Source organism: Sabethes cyaneus, chromosome 3 (assembly GCF_943734655.1).
Source record: "Sabethes cyaneus chromosome 3, idSabCyanKW18_F2, whole genome shotgun sequence".
Classification (NCBI taxonomy): domain Eukaryota; kingdom Metazoa; phylum Arthropoda; class Insecta; order Diptera; family Culicidae; genus Sabethes; species Sabethes cyaneus.
In genome coordinates, this window is record NC_071355.1 from 91,921,164 (window position 1) to 91,939,442 (window position 18,279).

The 18,279-nt window shown below is 43.0% G+C and overlaps 2 protein-coding genes across 2 annotated transcripts; one reads left to right on the top strand and one right to left on the bottom strand.

Moving 5' to 3' along the window:
* The first annotated feature begins 7,361 nt into the window (after positions 1–7,361).
* Positions 7,362–8,547, top strand: LOC128739878 (uncharacterized). The gene is made up of 2 exons (XM_053835380.1): positions 7,362–7,767; positions 7,895–8,547. Exons 1-2 carry the CDS (start codon positions 7,362–7,364, stop codon positions 8,545–8,547), a joined length of 1,059 nt encoding a protein of 352 aa, XP_053691355.1.
* Positions 8,548–10,130: 1,583 nt separating this feature from the next.
* Positions 10,131–15,795, bottom strand: LOC128739879 (uncharacterized). Its single transcript, XM_053835381.1, has 2 exons — positions 10,348–15,795; positions 10,131–10,268 (listed from the first exon to the last, which is right to left on the bottom strand). The coding sequence occupies exons 1-2, from the start codon at positions 15,793–15,795 to the stop codon at positions 10,131–10,133; spliced, it is 5,586 nt and encodes a 1,861-aa protein (XP_053691356.1).
* Between the last annotated feature and the right edge of the window lie 2,484 nt (positions 15,796–18,279).

Here is an 18,279-nt window from a genome sequence, read left to right on the forward strand (position 1 = left end):
ATCATAATATCACAACACAGCTATGAAATCAGCTGATCCCAGAGAGGCTACGCTCCAAGAACTTGATTCTCGCAAGAGAGAAATTTCTATCTTTATTTCGCTGAACTCGACGCAATCGCTTCAAAATGTGACTTCATGCCGTTGATGACGGAAGCACCTTTACAATCCAGGTATCAGAAAAATAAGAGGCTACAATAATTTTCTGGTCTCTGCCATTCTCCATTCTTCAAACTAAAGTTACGTAAAAAAAGAGAGAGGGAGGAAGGAGGCAAATTTCCTTTTTATTTATTATCCTTGACCTATCCTTATGTTCTCAACAAGTTGGCTATTTCCCACGGATGATGGTACTAACAGTTATTTGGGCGAGATAATAAGGAAAATTAAAATTAAAATTATGCAGAACCAGAAATTTATTTATGTTACTCCTATAACATTTTATGTAACAATCATTCATTAGCCTTCGAGAAGCGTACGAAAATAACATTTTACCTACAAATATTTTATTATTAGGTATTCCCAAGAATATCTTCTATATTCTCTATCTTCTATCTATATATTCTATCTTCCCCTTAAGGGATCCGTGAATTGAATCAGATTGGCTCTCCTTATAATCTACTCAACTAGCGGAACTAGCGGTTATTTCTAGAGCTATAGTGTTTCAAAATTTAAAAGTATGAAGGTCTGTACCTAAGGGCACGAACGCAGCGCTAACTTCGAACTACGAATGTAGATGCAATTTGGTAACGCGCTGACATTTTTCAAATGTTCCACAGTTTATTACGCAAACTTATAACTTCGATGAGGTCGAGATTTTACTTTCCAAATGCCTGTATCTTGTGTATCGGTTTCTTCTAGTTTGTAGTTCTCTTATGAAATAAACAATCAAGTCACAATCACACTTCCTATGATGATTGGTAGTGATACCACATTTTGTAGATTTTTGAATGGCTTGTAGCACCAGGTAACTTTAGATAACTGGCTTGAAACTACACAATAGTTGACAATCGTTATACGTTTATTGGCTTAAAACTTGTTTAAATGTTAAAAAAAACTATTTGTCATTTAACGCAAAACTTTTGGCTAAACAGTAAATAATAATCAATTGATCTGGGTTAGCATTCACAAAACTAATTCACTCTTATCAATTTATTCGAAAATAGTTAAAAACGCCATTTATTATGGAATATCGCTTTGATATATGCTTGTCTTTCAACTAAGATATAAAATGCTAGTTAAAATAACGCAGGTTGGAAGATTTTCAATTAATATTATCGTTCTAAATACTTTGGAGGTTTTCTTAGCACTCTGCTTTTCTGTTATTTTTATACTTTACAGCAATTTACTCAAAACCTTGTAAAGAATTTCATGGCTAGTCTTTAAATAAACAATGAAAATTTGTGCCTCACATGCTAGAATATTCGGTAGGTAAATGGTTTGATAATGCGTAAAACAGGCCCCATTGCGGTTCCTAGCCTCTTATCTAGCAACTCCTACCCCTACCTCCAAGGGCAAAGCCCGATTTTTCCAGAGCGGTGAAGCGACCAATGAGCAGGGAACGGGCTTCGTAGTGTTGGGCAAAATGCAGGATCGCGTAATGGACTGGAAAGCGATCAACGAGAGGATGTGCGTGTTGAGGATAAAAGGCCGTCTACAACTACACCATCATAAACGTGCATTGGCCACACGAAGGTAGACTCGACGAAGAGAAGGAAGTATTCTATACGCAGCTGGAGGAAACGTACGACAGCTGCTCACAACCGGACATCAAGATCGTCATCGGGGATATGAACGCCCGAATCGGCAGGGAAGCAATGTATAGACCGGTGATCGGGCCCCATAGCTTGCACACTGACACGAATGATAACGGCCAGCGATGCATCAACTTTGCGGTTTCCCGAGGCTTGGTGATCAAAATCACCTTCTTTCCCCACAAAGATATCCACAAGGCCACCTGGAGATCACCTGACCAATGAACCTCGAATCAAATCGACCATATTCTCATCAAGGGCCGGTTTTTCTCGAACATCACCAACTCAAAACTCAAAACTAGCGACGGTTTATACAGCGCGACAAAGTCGCCCTCCTCGGTTGAACATTCGGTAACTAGACAACCCGCAAACTGCCGAAAACTACGCGCGCGTACTGGATGGAGCTCTGCCTTCCTCTGTGGAGCTAGATGCTTCGACCCTCGAAAACGGATGGAGTAGGATACGCTCGGCCGTCAAAGAAGTCGCAACCGCGGTGCTAGGTGTGGAAACCTCGAGTGCACGAAACGATTGGTTTGATGGGGAATGCCAAGAACCGATAGAGAGGAAAAAAAGAGCTTGGGAAAACTATCTGAGCATATCCATGAGAGAGAATTTGGCCAAGTATCGACGAGTGAGTAATGAGTTGAACATGATCCTGAGGAGGAAAAAGCGCCAGAAGGAGGACAGAGATCGTGAGGAGCTTGAACAACTATTCCGGGAGAATGACACCTGCAAATTTTACGAGAAGGTGAACCAAACTTGCAAGGCCCACACACCAAAACCTGACATGTGTAGGGACGAGGGAGGGGATTTAATCACAACCGAGCGCGAGGTGGTCGACAGGTGGAAGCAGTTCTTCGATGAGCACCTCAACGGCGATATAGCAGCAGGAGATGCAATGGAAGTTAACCTGGGAGTACCTACAAACGACAATAGCGTGCCGGCTCCCGATCTCGAAGAGATCCGACGAGAAATCGGTCTGCTGAGGAATAATAGAGTTGCCGAAACGGACCGACTCCCGGCAGAACTCTACAAAAATGGTCAAGAACCGCTAGCAACGGAACTTCATTGGATAGTTTCTAGGATTTGAGAGGAGGAGAAACTACCGGAGGAGTGGATGGAAGGTATAGTCTATCTCATCTACAAAAAGGGCGACCGGCTAGATTGCTGTAATTACCGCGGCATCTCGTTGGTGAACGCCGCCTACAAGGTGCTCTCCCAGATTGTGTTGCGTCGTCTATCCCCAATAGCAAGAGAATTCGTAGGGCAGTATCAGGCGGGATTTATGGGGGCCCGTGCTACTACGGATCAAATTTTTACTCTCCGACAAATCCTTCAGAAATGTCGAGAGTACAACGTGTCCACGCGTCATATTTTCGTGGATTTCAGGGCAGCATGCGATACCGTTGAACGCGATCAGCTATGGCAGATAATGCACGAGTACGGACGTACTCCGGACAAACTGACGCGGCTGATCAACGCTACTCTGGAACGAGTGATGTGCTACGTGCCCGTTTCGGGGACACTCTCAAGTCCTTTCGAATCGCGTAGAGGGTTGCAGCAAGGGGATGGACTGTCCTGTATGTTATTCAATATCGCTATTGAAAGTGTGACCCGGTGAGCGGGCATCGAAACGAGAGAAAGGAACGATCTTCAGCAAGAGTAGCCAACTCCTAGCCTTTGCACACGACCTCGACATCATACTAGAAACCGTGGGACGGCGGAGGTAATCTACGCCAGACTAAAAACAGAGGCTAGGAGGATAGGGTTACAAATTAATGCGTTGAAAACCAAATATATGGTAGGAAGAGTCTCCCGAGAAAGTAACGTTTGCCTCCCACGGACAGTGACTATTGACGGCGATGAACTGGAAGTGGTAGATGAGTTCGTATATTTGGGATCTCTGGTCACCGCCGACAATAATACGAGTAAGGAGATCCAACGACGCATTCAAGCTGGAAATCGAGCCTACTTTTCCCTTCGCAAGACGTTTCGATCAAGGAGCATACGCCGCCGCACAAAGCTGACGATGTACAAAACGCTAATCAGACCGGTAGTCCTCTACGGACTAGAGACAGTAACTTTACTTACGTAAGACATACGTGCACTTGCCGGTTTTGAACGAAAGGTGTTGCAGACTATTTTTGGCGAAGTACAAACGGAAAGCGGAGAGTGACGGAGACGTATGAATCACGAGCTACAGGCACTGCTTGGAGAGATTCCCATCTTACACCTGGCGAAAGTTGGGAGACTACGGTGGACCGGCCACGTCGCAAGGATGCCGGACGACTACGTAGTGAAATCCATTCTCTTCAAGAACCCCATCGGGACCAGGAATAGAGCGGCTCAACGTTCTAGATGGCTCGACCAGGTTGAAGCCGACTTGCGTGTGTCGAGACGCGCAACGAGTAGCCCAGGACCGAGTACAATGGAGAGGAATTCTTGATACGGCAAGAGCCACCCCGGCTCTCGGCTGAATAAGTAAGTAAAGTATGCTAGAATATTGCATCTACCACGTTTATATATAAGACTTCAGCTTAGAATATATTTTAGTAGTATATCGATATGATCGGTTGGAGAGGAGAGGTAGCTGCGTTCTTTTCTTCAACGGTTTACTTTCAGGACATCAACTTTGTCTAGATTTAATTTTCAAATGATAAGATCAATCGAAGAGTAGGGATAATTGAAACCATAGTTTTACACTCTTACAAACTAGTTCACTTTCAGTACATCACATAACACTCGGGAACAGGGCCCGACAACGTCACCTTCAATTGCATACTCAACTCAACAATGAAGCCGTTAAGCTACGGTTTCAATAGAAGCAGCACCGCTTCAGTTTCAAACTAGCTTGAGTCAGCGTCAGCGAAACGGGTTTCACTTCATCATGACTATCGGTTTCAACTTTTCATTTGTACTTTTCTATCAAATATTCAGAAGAAGGCCAGAAACTTTGAATGCAAATAAATTGAATTTAAATAACATTTCCTACAATGCAACGCAAATTAAAGATAACCTAGCTAATGTCGACAAATAGTGCCTGACTTTCTGCCGTCGTCAATTGAAACAGCCACCAACTTCAACTCAAGCTTGCTTGAAACGTTCTGTTCAACAAATGAAGCAAGTCACTTCATGTATGAAGCGAAGGTAAAAGAAAATCAGTTTCATTTATTTGTTTCGACGATGCCGGGCCCTGCTCGGGAATGACACTTCCTACACTCTTAAATGAATCTACCTGTAAAAAGATCGGATTCAGCTAAAACTTGGTTGAAACTACTCAAGATGCCCTTAAAGTGTACAAACTCAAATTTTGAGTAAAAAATTCAATCAATTTTGACTACTTGCTACCGATAATTGAATTATTCTTGGTGAGAAATGATGTACTTTGAAGTTCCTACTACCAATTTTTTGGTTGAAAAACTACTCAAAATCTGAGTACACTTTACTTAGTTATAAGCGCGCAAATCATAATCACTTTTCGTTACATGTTCATTTCTCGAACTCCTAAAGTGCACCCCAATATAGAAAACAAAAACGTAGTTCTACGTTGAAAACCTGTGTCAATTTTTTTATTTTTTATGAGAGCTCATGTCCATGATCATAGCTGGACATGAGGTCCAGCTAAGTAGGTTCGATTAGCGACTTTGCAAATAAACATTCCTTAGTGCTTTAGCAAGAAAAAGGAACAATCCTTGTTTGTAAAGGAGAGACATGAAAAAATTTTTGTTAGAAAACCATTTTTTCCTTAATTTTGCGCACTTTGCGATGTATGGAAGACTTGTAGATCACATAATTATCTATCTTAAATTTCTGGGATGGCCTGGGAATATTTTCTAAAAATCTTCCAGAGATCATTTATTGTAGGTCTTATACTGTCGTTACTCGCATAACAGTCCCACTTCCTATGGAGTTTACTATAGAAATGGGACTGATATACGAGTAGCGGCAGTATAGTTTTCGAGTTATATTTTTTATAAAAAAAGAGAAAAAATTAAGCCCTTTCCAAAAGCTAGTCTAGAAACACTAAGTGTACAAAGTTGTTTATTTATATGAATTCTTTACACACACAAAGTTTCGTTGTATTCTGAGAGGGTCATGCCAATCGTCGAGTCGAGTTAGGTTGAAATGCGTCATACGCGCTCATTTCGTAAACATTGTTGGTTTGGACGAAGAAAAATTTCAATGGACGGATTTAAAAACGGAACGACGAATATGTGGTCAGTGGCGTTATTTTAATAAAATACTTATAATTATCACTTTTTAGTGAAATCGAAGTTCCGGATCGGAAGGTAAGTGTGTTTGAGTCAAATCAGTACAATAACTTTTGGATATGTTAAAATCCATCCAATATATGTTCATATATGTTAAAATCCATCCAAGAAATGATGAAATTGAAATGGTTTTCCTTACCACAACAAAAATTAGTACTGAACCCCTGCTTCATTTCCGGAAAGTTTGAAGAGAATCGGGTTTAAGACAGAAAAATTACAATTTTATTTGTTGGTCCTTATTTTTCAAATACCACTTATAAACCATGAAAAATAATTGAATTGTAATAATTGTTCGTCTCCAAGGAAAGCCGTTCTAATTTTAGAATTTATTCAAATTATTTGAAGTCATTGCTGAACTCCAATTTCCTAATAATTTCACAAGCATAATTGTTTCGGTTTCGGTAGATTTATTCGTTAATAAACCTTAAACAGGGCATTTATAAGTTGAATTTTGCTTGTTGCAAGAGTAATCGCTTATTATTGGCAAGTATAGCTGGATCGTCTGTATTAGAAGGTATTTTTCAATATTTGATGGATTTTTTCAACCATTTGTGCAGTCGGATTTATCGATAAGCACCGAAGCGCGAAGCTAAACGAAGCATGGGTGAGCAGGATTGTAAAAGGTAAACTTAATTTCAGGTAGATTTTGTTCAACAAAAGGGATAAAAGACTGGTTGGTAACTTGAAAACTGTTTGATATGTTTCAGTACAAAACAAGTCGAAGGGTCTCAGGTTTTCATATTTTTTCGCAACGAATAGTGTAATGTAATGTAATCTAATAAAAAATGTTAGGCTCGCCAGCTAAGCTGTAATTGAAATAATACAATTCGTTAGGATATTATATGCCTAAAATTGAAAACTAGAATATTTTTTTGGCATTGCAAATTTTCTCTCTAATTTAAACAGTATACTGCAACAAATTTAGGTTTAAGAAAAATTGCATAAAAATGCTGCTAATTTTCTGTCCTTTTTCAGGAAGCAATAACCTGAAAAATGTTTGTGTGTTTCAACAAAATCATTTGTCCAAACAATTATATATAAATAATAGGTATAAATGAAATATTATAAAATATTACATAATAAATAAAAGTAAATGAAATTTTTATGTAAAGCTTCTGTTTTTTGCCCACGCAGTTACCGGTTCTGCACTACGAAAGTACCGGCCCTGTTTGAAATCCCTTGAGCGGTTATCTCACAGCCGGCACCAGCGTTTCGCTACCATCCGAGCGTAAATCAAATTATTCGATAGGAAATGGTTTAATCAAGTGGAAAACTGAACTGCAGATGCGACAACATGTAGTTAGTCGTTGTACCGAATTGCAATGATTCAGTTTTGTTCAGAATGGCAGAGGAAGTGAACGTAACATCCGTTCAGCAACTGGATCACGAATTTCAAAGCTTACTGGATTCTATCGATAAGCTTGCCCTGACGAAAACTGAATTGTACAAAATATTTTCTCCGTTAAGATGGCACCTATTTCGGAACTACTGGATTAAGAGAATCAAGATAATTGTTTTGGTTATAATAACATCAATCGCTATTTACTATATTCCTGTATTAAATTGGAACGCATCAGCTGTTGGGAAACTGGCAATGATTCAAATTTTACCATACTGGGACTGGCGATCACATTACAAAGATCGATGTTTAGTGAAAAATTTGCCCTGGCAACGGACTCACGAAGATGGCAAATTATTTCGTACGATGAATCTGCTAGCTGAAGATTGTAACGTTTGCGAGGCAGTAGGTGAGCGTTTCTATATTTTTACCAATGGTGTTTTCGTAGTGAATAAATTCCAGCGTTAATCATTTTTAAACTGCAAATGTGAAATGTTTCCTGATTGTAAAGTTGTTTGTTTGTGTTTTCTTTACAGACTCAATACCATCGGTGAATCAAGTAACATTCGAATATCTGAACGATCATCATCTATTAAGAAATGTACCAGCGATTGTTTTAGATTCTCATCTAAAGTGGTTCGAAAGATCATCGTCAAATGTTACCGAATTTATTGAAGCGATCGAGCCGCTGTTGCTGTCAAGACCTTGTAATATACAATCGAATATGTTATTTAATGGTCACAGTTCTAGAGAAATTGATAATGCACTTATTACACTTTACGAAATACTTCTTCGTTCGGAACCAAACGAGTCTTGGTTTGTGCATTTCAGGAATTGCCAGCTGTCAACTGTTAAGCATACCAGGCGTTTACTAGAAAGACCTTACTTTTATGCGGCTCATCTGGAAATGCCGTATACTACATGGTTTTTGTTGTCAAACAGTTACGCGACCAGGTTCTGGAAATCACTGAAACTGGACGGACTTGTCATCGTCATGCAGTTGAAAGAATCATTGAAGCTCGCTTTGATACCGAAAGGAAAATGCTACAGCATTTGCAACAGATTAGAAGCGGAATTGCACGAAGGACAATCGTTGGTGTTTTCGACGGACTTATGGTTATTCGAATACTTACCTTCTGACAGTAATACAATGGCTATTACTTTTGTGTCTGAAACGTTTAAGAAATAAATAATTTATTAGAAACAAGAGCTTTACAAAATGTTGTATTCACGGAGGTAGGGAAAGGATTCTATCTTGATGCTCATGAATATATTTTTCTAGCTGCCGTAAATTTTTCCTTAAGGTTGGTCACCCCAGCTCTATTGCTTGCGGAATCGATTTAAGTCTGGCTATAAGTTAATGGATGTAAGGAACAATCTAAATTTTAGGACTGGAGTGTTGCAAAAAACACATAAATGACTGGATTGTAATATTTTTATTCAGCTTTAAGTTTCACAGTATAACACTTTTGCATCTGTCTGGTTCTGATAAAATTTCGAACGATTAGAACTCATCAGACCTTGCACAGTTGAAGATGCGACTGAATTAGCATGTTTTTTCTATCACTTTGAACGCATTTCCTTAGTGCTGTTGACAGTCCCCCTATCGAAACTCCGTAGTCCGTACAAATTGGAGGGCTAACCTCTTTTGGCACGAAATCGACTTTATTAGCTGTATACCACGTTACAGTAAAATAAAATGTAACGTTACCTTTATGTTTACGAATTTTTGGCAAAATCCGTTTCTTCAAGCATTCTTTCCTGTAGGTAAGCATTTGATACCATTATTGAGGAAGTGATGAAAGGCTCAGTTTTCCTCTAGCCTCTAGCCATACCTCGAATGGAGATGCCAGAATTGGACTTAAAGCACCTCCATATCCTCCTCCTCAGCTCTTGGTCTCAAGTTCCGGCTTTCTTAAAAGTTCTTTGTCGGCTTTTTAACGGGTGTGTTCCGGCGGTTATGGAACAAAGAAAAACGACCACTGACTTTCCTTAGCAACGTATGTATTTTGATACAAGCAGCTTTAAGCTATAAACATAATTTGATTTCATTATTTAGCATTTACAAAATTTAGGTCTAACTTACAATTTTTCAGTGTCGCTATCGAGTAAACCGCATGTATTTATCCGTAAGATGTAGGTTATAACTGTAACTGTTCATTGCATGTTTAGTTTTATCTTAGGTTTTAGTTTAGCTTATTGATTCAAGTACTTACTCGTTCAGGTATAGCAAATAAGGGTAGTTAACTTTAATAAATTGTAGATTTAAGAAGATTTTTACTAGTTTTTAATGCAATTTCAACTAATTTTATGTAGGTTAAAGAATTTCACGACTGGCAAGCCACTGTAGAGATTGTTTTCGTTCTGTGTTCTCCCCTGTCATGACAAGCCGTTTCATAATCTGTCAGTTTGACACACTGTCTGCCAACGCTTCTCGTCAAGCGGCACGCCGCGGCGCATCGACCTTATCGGCCAAAGTTGATTTATGGGAGCTAGGGTGCCCAGGCGCAACATTCTCCCCCCCGTAACACTGGTCATCAGAGCCAGTTTTACCATCAGCCTGTACCTCCAACACAGCCAGTTTTGATACAGGTCTACGCAGTATCCCTCTTGTAGTCTGAACAACTGCTTGCCGGATTCTCCCGTCCTTCCCAGCCACAGCTTCCAGGACTCGTCCACGCAACCAACCGTTTCTCAGGGAATCGTCTACTATGAGAACCAGATCTCCATTCGCAAGAGGTTTCACTTCACCGAACCATTTTGTCCGCTTTGTCAGCATCGGCAGATATTCCCGGATCCATCGCTTCCAGAAGATGTCAAGCTGGTGTTGAATTTGGTGCCAGGAGCTTTTGAGCGCCAACGCAGGGTCAGTGAATGCTGTCGCGGGTTGGAGCACGCCATTGGAACTCCCTAACAGGAAGTGGTTCGGAGTCAGAGCTTCTGTCTCAGCAGCATCTAAAGGCAAGTAGGTAAGTGGCCGCTTGTTGACGATTGCTTCAGCCTCAACGACCAGGGTTGCCAACCCTTCATCATCCAGCTTGCTATTATTGTAGTACGCAGTTTCCATGGCAGTTTTTATCGACCGTACCATTCTCTCCCACGCTCCGCCCATGTGGGGTGCTGCCGGTGGTATGAAAATCCATTTAGTATCAGTATTAGTGAACGTTACCGCCAATTCATCGTGTATAGCTTCGACCTGTTCCCTAAGCAACCTCGCGGCCCCGACGAAATTTGTGCCGTTGTCCGAGTATATCTCCGCAGGTGACCCGCGTCGGCTAACAAAACGCGTAATACACTTCACACTCGAGGGCGTAGAGAGAGAGTATGCCACCTCAACGTGGACTGCGCGAGTAGTTAAACAGGTAAAAAGGCAGATCCAACGCTTCGCAGCGCTTCTTCCCACTTTCACCACTAGTGGTCCAAATAAATCAATACCAGTGTAAGTGAACGGCCGAACGAACGATGCTAATCGCGCTGGTGGGAGTGGGGCCATTCGCGGAACCTTCGGTGTCGCTTTTATCAATTTGCACCAACGACACGCGGTTGCAACCTGCTTCACCACTGTCCGCAGCCGAGGAATGTGGAAATGTTGGCGAATTTCATTCACCACTGTTTCCGAGTTAGCATGACGAAGCGCACGGTGGTAGTCGTCCACGATCAGTTCGGTAACCAGATGTTTTCTCGGGAGAATCACCGGATACCTTGTGTCGAATTGAGTATGCGGGGCAGCTCCTATTCTGCCATCAATCCGCAGCACTCCGAATTCATCCACAGCAGGCGACTTCTTGAAAAGACTGCTAGACTTTGCCAGTTCGGTTCGTTCCGTTGACAACGCGATCATTTCTTCGGGATATACTTCCCACTGTACCATCCGCATCAGACTGTTCTTCGCTTTCTTCAACTCTTCCTGTGTTAGGTGTAGAATTTCCGGCTCTTCCCCCCGAAGTCGGCGTTTTAGGTTGTCAATAAAACGGTGTACGTACGCTACAGCTCTTGAAAGACGTCGCCACTTAGAGAAGCGATTGAATTCCATAACCCTGCCCGGAATAAGATGTTCTTGGACCACATAGCACGACCGTAGCTCTTCTTCTGGCGGTATTAAAGATGTTCTTTGCTTTGGCCAGTACTCTTCGGGTTGCGAGAGATATTCAGGTCCTGTAAACCAGACGTCGGTCGCTGCCGGACACGGACATTTTCCCCACTTCGTAGCCGCATCCGCCGGATTCAACTTACTAGGAACCCATCGCCACTGTGCAACATCCGTTGTGGATAGCATTTCCCCAATACGACAAGCCACGTACTGCTTGTACTGGCGATGATCGGCACGTAGCCATGCTAGAACTGTTGCGGAATCACTCCATAGAACGCATTGCTTTACTTCGACGGTGTGGCTCTCTACGACCGATGACATTAAGCGGGTTCCTAAGACCGCTGCTTGGAGCTCCAAGCGAGGGATCGACAGCGGTTTTAATGGCGCAACTTTCGTTTTAGCCGCTACTAACGAACATTCTGCTTCACCGCTAGGTTTGACCACCCTGAAATAAGCGACAGCGGAGAACGCGACTTCACTCGCATCGACGAAGACGTGGAGCTCAAGAAATTTGTAGATTTGCGCGTTCGCTCCGGCGAAGTAACAACGAGGAATCCGCAGGTCCCTGACCTTCGGAAAGAGCTCCGTCCACTTGGTCCATCTGTCGAATATATCGTCTGGTACTTTCTCATCCCACTGCAGTCCAGCTCGCCAAACGTCCTGAAGAAGTATTTTGCCGTGGACTAGGAAAACACTCAGAAGACCTAGTGGGTCGAAAATTCCCATCAGGCATTTCAGTAGTTGTCTTTTGGTTGGGCGTCCTGCGCTATCAATCACTTGCTGAATCTCGTCTTTCATTTTCATGGCGAATTGTAGCTCATCGCTCACCGTCAGCCACAGCATCCCCAATACTCGATCACTCCCTTCGGTAGGGTTCAGGCAAAGGCTCTTGCTATCTTGCGGATCTTCCTCCTCCATCTCTCTCAACACATCTGCACTGTTTGATAACCAGTTTCGGAGTTGGAAGCCTCCCTGCTGGTGAATGAATCTAGTTTCGTTAGATACGCGCGCTGCTTGCTTGTCGTCTTCGAAGCTGTCGAGAAAGTCGTCGACATAATGGTTTCTCACGATTGCTTCGACAGCTCGTGGAAACTGGTTCGCGAACTCCTCGGCATTTTTATTTTTCACGAACTGTGCCGACGCTGGTGAACTTGAAGAACCAAAGGTGGCAACGTCCATTAAGAACGTTTCCAGGGTTTCCTTTGGGTTGTTCCGCCACAGAAAACGTTGCGAATGACGGTCCTGTTCCCGAATCGATATCTGATGGAACATTTCTTTGATGTCTGCGGAAACTCCCACTCTGTACTGGCGAAAACGAGATAGCACAGCTGGCAGTGACGTAAGTTGATCTGGACCCTTAAGCAGCATGGAATTCAGGGATATTCCATCCACTTTAGCTGCCGCGTCCCAGATCAATCGAACTTTTCCTGGTTTTCGCGGGTTCGTTACCACTCCTAGCGGCAGATACCAAACACGCTTTGGGTCTCCTCGGGACAGTTCACTTTCCGTCGCACGGTGTGCGTAACCTTTCACTTGATACTCGGCTATTTGCTTTCTCAGATTTGCCGCTAATTCGGGATCACGAACCATCCTGCGCTCCAGACATTCGAAGCGCTTGACTGCCATACAGTAGCTATCTGGAAACTCAACATGGTCATATCTCCACAGTAATCCTGTTTCGAATCTATCTCCAACCCGGAAGGTAGTTTTTTCCATGATTCTTCTGGCCCGCTTGTCTTCTTCGGACTCTAGCTGCGGCAATGGCTTCGCTCCCACATCATCTAACGCGAAATAATCCCTTATTAAACTGTTTAAGTCCTGGTCACTGACACATTCACACGCATGGTAGTGGAGCGTGTGTGTAGTTCCTCTGTCGCTGCCACCAAACACACACCATCCCAATCTGGTTTTTACGGCAACGGGCTCGTTCTTCTTGCCTTCTTTCACCTGTAGCGGCACCGTGAGACTTAAATTATTCACGCCTATCAGCAGACGAGGTACGGCTCTCTCGTAGCCAACGATTGGCAAACCCTTGAGATGACGGAACCGATTGGCTAGTTCATCGTATCGAAGGCACTGTTCCGGCAGGGTGAGCTCTTTTACGGTACGAACATCATTCAGGGTGAACTTCTTCTGACTAGTCGCACCTCTAATTGTGATCCGAACTTGCTTCGACTCCGACTCCACTCTGGTTACATTTCCTGTCCACTTCAGACACAAAGGCTTCGTCCATCCGTCAATGCCAAGTTGCTCAACCAGCTCATGTTCGACCAGCGATAGGGATGACCCATCGTCCAGGAACGCAAAGGTCTCGATGGTGGCTCGAGGTCCAAAGATAGTGACCGGAATTATCCGAAATAGAAGTGACTGATCGCACAGTCGGTGGGTGTGGTTTTCCGCATTCGAGGGATCCTGTGCTGGGTCCGGGTCCCTACTTGAACGATTCGAATGGAGTAATGGGTGGTGACGGTATTTACACTCTTCAATCACACACTGCGTGGCGTTTCTGCAACTTCTCCTACCGTGTGCATTCAAACAACTACGGCAGAGCCCATTGTTCTGTACGAACTTCCACCGGTTGTCAACAGAATACGATCTGAAAGTGGCACACTCCGTGACTCGATGTCCCGTCTTCTTGCAACAAGCACACCAACGCTCATTTTCGCGAGCTGGTACGCGCATCTGCTCCGTCTCATCGATGTGGGTGTTCACTGATCCCTTTTGCTTCTGCTTGGCGGGACCGCTGCTCCCCGCAGTGTACATAGTAACTCTGCTAATTGCAGTGATGACTCCTAGCATAAATTCCCCGAAAGTTTTCAGATTGACCACCGGGTGTTGTTGTAAATAATCTGCCCACTGCATTTTGGTGTGTGTGGGAAGTTTCTCTACCAGTTCCATCAACAGAGTCGGATTCGAAAGGTGATCCTGCTGTCCAGCCGCTTCAAGATGGTCACATAAACTGCGTACCGCCATGCCGAAGTCAATGATCGTCTCCAACTTCTCCGCTTTCGGAACCGGAACACTACGCACTTTGTCTAATAGAGCACTGACTAGCAATTCCGGCCTACCATATAGTAAACGAAGGGTATCAATCACTTGGGGAACCGAATCGGGAAGCAGTAACCTGCTTTCAACAGACTGGTACGCGGGTCCTTTAAGACAGCGTTGAAGTCGCGCGAGATTCTCGGCACAATTGTAACCGCAAGCCAGCGTTGTGTTCATAAAGCTGCTTATGAATATCGGCCAATCTGCGGGATTGCCCGAAAACATAGGCAAATCGCGAGGCATTACTTGCCGTGCAGCTAACTGTGACGGGGAAGGAGTGAATTGTTCAACGGGCGGAAATCCCGGTGGCAAGGGGATATTACCTGCCGGCAAAGTCGGGTTAATATTATACGGAAGAGTCGTATTCGTTCCGAGCGGCGGAACAGTTTCGGGAGGATGCGAGTATGAATTGAAAGAAGAAACCGTGGCTGATGGCATCAAGTGCCCAAATTGCTTCATCATTTGATGGAAGGAGTTATTATAATTTGGTGGCAAACTGTGAATTTCGTTTTGATATACTGGTTGTTTACCATGCTGTACTACGGGGGGATTTTGGGTATCATCATTACTAGTCGGATCAGATACCTTTCTAACTGCTGGAACTGTCGTAGAAAACGCGCCGGTTTGCTGCTGCTGTTGCCTCTCGATCAGTGTAGACTCCGGAACCGCCGAAGGGAACGCGCCGACTGCCTGCTGCTGATCCCCACTGACGTGTTTCGGTTTGACCGTCGAATTTAACGGTTGTTTGTTGATGTCGGGAACGATTGGACTCGGTAACTTATCATCCTTAGTGCTCTCCGGGACGCGTGAGGTGTTCTGTGGAACCGGCGAGGCTGCTACTTGCTCTTCCGATTGGAGATTTGGCGCGCCTTCTGTCTGCTCAGCGCATTCATCTTGCCACTGCTGTACCCTTCTGAGGCTCGACCGAGCACTAATCCTGCTTCGGTTACTAGCTACCTCATCCAAATCAGTCATCTCCTCTTCCAGTTTATGCTTTTCGGCAAGGTGGCGTGTCTCCAAAGCCTGCTTCTCCTCCAGCTGCTGGAGCTTCATTCGGTGGCGAGCTGCTCTAACGCTGGAAGTGGTAGTGCGGGACGAAACGCTTAGAGGCATGCAGTTACGGCAGCTCCAATGCCGATCCGCAACAGACTTTGTCACTCCAGCGCAGGACATATGCCACCAAACTTTACACTCGTCGCATTGGACCATGTCATCCACCTCATCGGGACGGTCACAGTTGACGCAGTTGTTGGCCTTATTGCGTTCGGGTGTATGCATATCCGACTGACCTTGCTTTTCCATAGTGAAAAATTCTTAAAGATTTTGTTCCGGCGGTTATGGAACAAAGAAAAACGACCACTGACTTTCCTTAGCAACGTATGTATTTTGATACAAGCAGCTTTAAGCTATAAACATAATTTGATTTCATTATTTAGCATTTACAAAATTTAGGTCTAACTTACAATTTTTCAGTGTCGCTATCGAGTAAACCGCATGTATTTATCCGTAAGATGTAGGTTATAACTGTAACTGTTCATTGCATGTTTAGTTTTATCTTAGGTTTTAGTTTAGCTTATTGATTCAAGTACTTACTCGTTCAGGTATAGCAAATAAGGGTAGTTAACTTTAATAAATTGTAGATTTAAGAAGATTTTTACTAGTTTTTAATGCAATTTCAACTAATTTTATGTAGGTTAAAGAATTTCACGACTGGCAAGCCACTGTAGAGATTGTTTTCGTTCTGTGTTCTCCCCTGTCATGACAAGCCGTTTCATAATCTGTCAGTTTGACACACTGTCTGCCAACGCTTCTCGTCAAGCGGCACGCCGCGGCGCATCGACCTTATCGGCCAAAGTTGATTTATGGGAGCTAGGGTGCCCAGGCGCAACAGGGTGACAACTAAAATTTTGGATTTTTTTTCTCAAGCTGTCAAAAAAAGACAAAGATACATGAAGAAGATCTGATGTATCGAAATTAAAGATACATTATCCATTGTTGAAAAAAAATTAGTGTACATTTGAAAACGGTTCGCAATCGGCTGTTCGGCGAAGCTTTCGCTTGACGGCGAACCAGGAGCGTTGTACGGCCGTCATGTCAACTTTGCAAATGCATCTCTTGATTCTACCAATCAACTGTTTGCAATTCGTGGCTCTTCAGTTATTTTTATACACCAAGAAGCTCAAAATCCCGAAGAAATCTTCGATTGGGCGCATTGAGACAGATTTTTCGGGTCGTGGTTTTTGGGTAAAAATGGGATCGAATGGGTATTCAGGAACGATTGTGTTTTATGGCGTAATGCGATGATGCTCTATCCGGCCAAAACACGTATTGTCCATCTGCATGATGTTTTTGTAGAAACGGGATCAAAATTTTCTCCAAACATTCGTCTTGTGCATCTTAATTGATAGCCAAACCAGAGTGCTTGTTGTTGAAGAAACGAGAAAGAGAACGATGTCCTTCTGCGTCCATAATTTTGGCTGGTCTTCCACTACCTTGCTTGCGAATAGTTGTTGGGCATCTTAAGATATGGTAAACAGTCGAAGCCGCAACATATTTGCTTTTTAAATGTTGTACCGTATACTTTTTGCCGAGATTTCTGTTGCAGTTCGTAGAAGTGTACAACGCGCTCCCGAAATGCTTCCTGTTTCGACACCATTTTTAGCAAAACAGGGCAAGCATAAACAAAATAAAAAGAGGAGGGAGAGAGCTAACACATACGTACTCTTATTTCTCCCTGAGTTCGTTTGTTGTTGAGCATAAGGGCCGCGAAAAAAATCCAAAATTTTAGTTGCCACCCGTTACACCTGGGTTCTCCGTATAACCCTTCGGAACACTGTTGATCTAGGCATTTTTAGCTCTTTAGTCAACTTGTATCGAGCACTCTGGATTTCCCAAGTGTTTGTGCAAGATTTTTTACGTCGATCCAGTTCCGTTCTGTACTACTCCGCAATGTGGTGGAATATTTTCACGAAACTTGCAGCTTCCAAACTGTTCATAGTTTCAGCCCATTGAAAAGTTTTGGACAATTGTCAAACGGCGACTTCGAAGAAGCAGGAGGACAGTCAACAGTGTTAAAGAAATGCGTTCAAAGCATAAAAAACATGCTGATTCAGTCGCATTTTCAACTGTGTAGCGCATGAAATTATATTCAGAAAAAATTCGAGATTTTATCAGAACCACAAAATGCATTGCTGTAATACGATGAATCTGTTTTTGGCGCAGTACAATCGGAAAGCGGAGAGTGACGCAGGCATATAACCACGAGTTGGACTTGGACTTGGACTTGGTCTTGCGCTTGGGTTTAAGCTTTGGCATATGCTTTGGTTTTAGCTTAGGTTTAGACGTGGAATTAAGACTTATGTTTGAACTTGGATTTAGTTTTGGACATAGCTTTGGCTATGCGGTTACTTGAAGATGATTGAAGACTTGCTTTAAAGATGGAAGATCGGGAGAACAATTTATGAGAATTGTACATTTTTTGTTTATAATCAGTTTTTACGTTTCATCAATATGACTTCTATGATATCAATTCGTAGAAGATCTTCTGGCCGATTGTTTTTTTCAGGTGCTAGTAATTTACAGATATTGAAGCAATTTGTAGTTCATTGAAAAGTATCCATGGCTGCAAAACAATATAAAATATAACTTACCAGAAGCTGAACCAGTGTCTGCACGGATGCTATGTTATACTGATAATTGTCCTGTTCGTTATCAGTCCTTTCATAGAATTTTATTACCGAATGTAATTTTTTATGTGAAGACGCGTTTTTCGAAGATCATAACGTG

Coding starts and splice junctions, on each gene's coding strand:
- LOC128739878 (XM_053835380.1), top strand. CDS start 7,362: ATGGCAGAGGAAGTGAACGTAACATCCGTTCAGCAACTGGATCACGAA. Junction 7,768..7,894: donor TAACGTTTGCGAGGCAGTAG/GTGAGCGTTTCT, acceptor TTTTCTTTACAG/ACTCAATACCATCGGTGAAT.
- LOC128739879 (XM_053835381.1), bottom strand. CDS start 15,795: ATGGAAAAGCAAGGTCAGTCGGATATGCATACACCCGAACGCAATAAG. Junction 10,269..10,347: donor TCGTTGAGGCTGAAGCAATC/GTCAACAAGCGG, acceptor ACTTCCTGTTAG/GGAGTTCCAATGGCGTGCTC.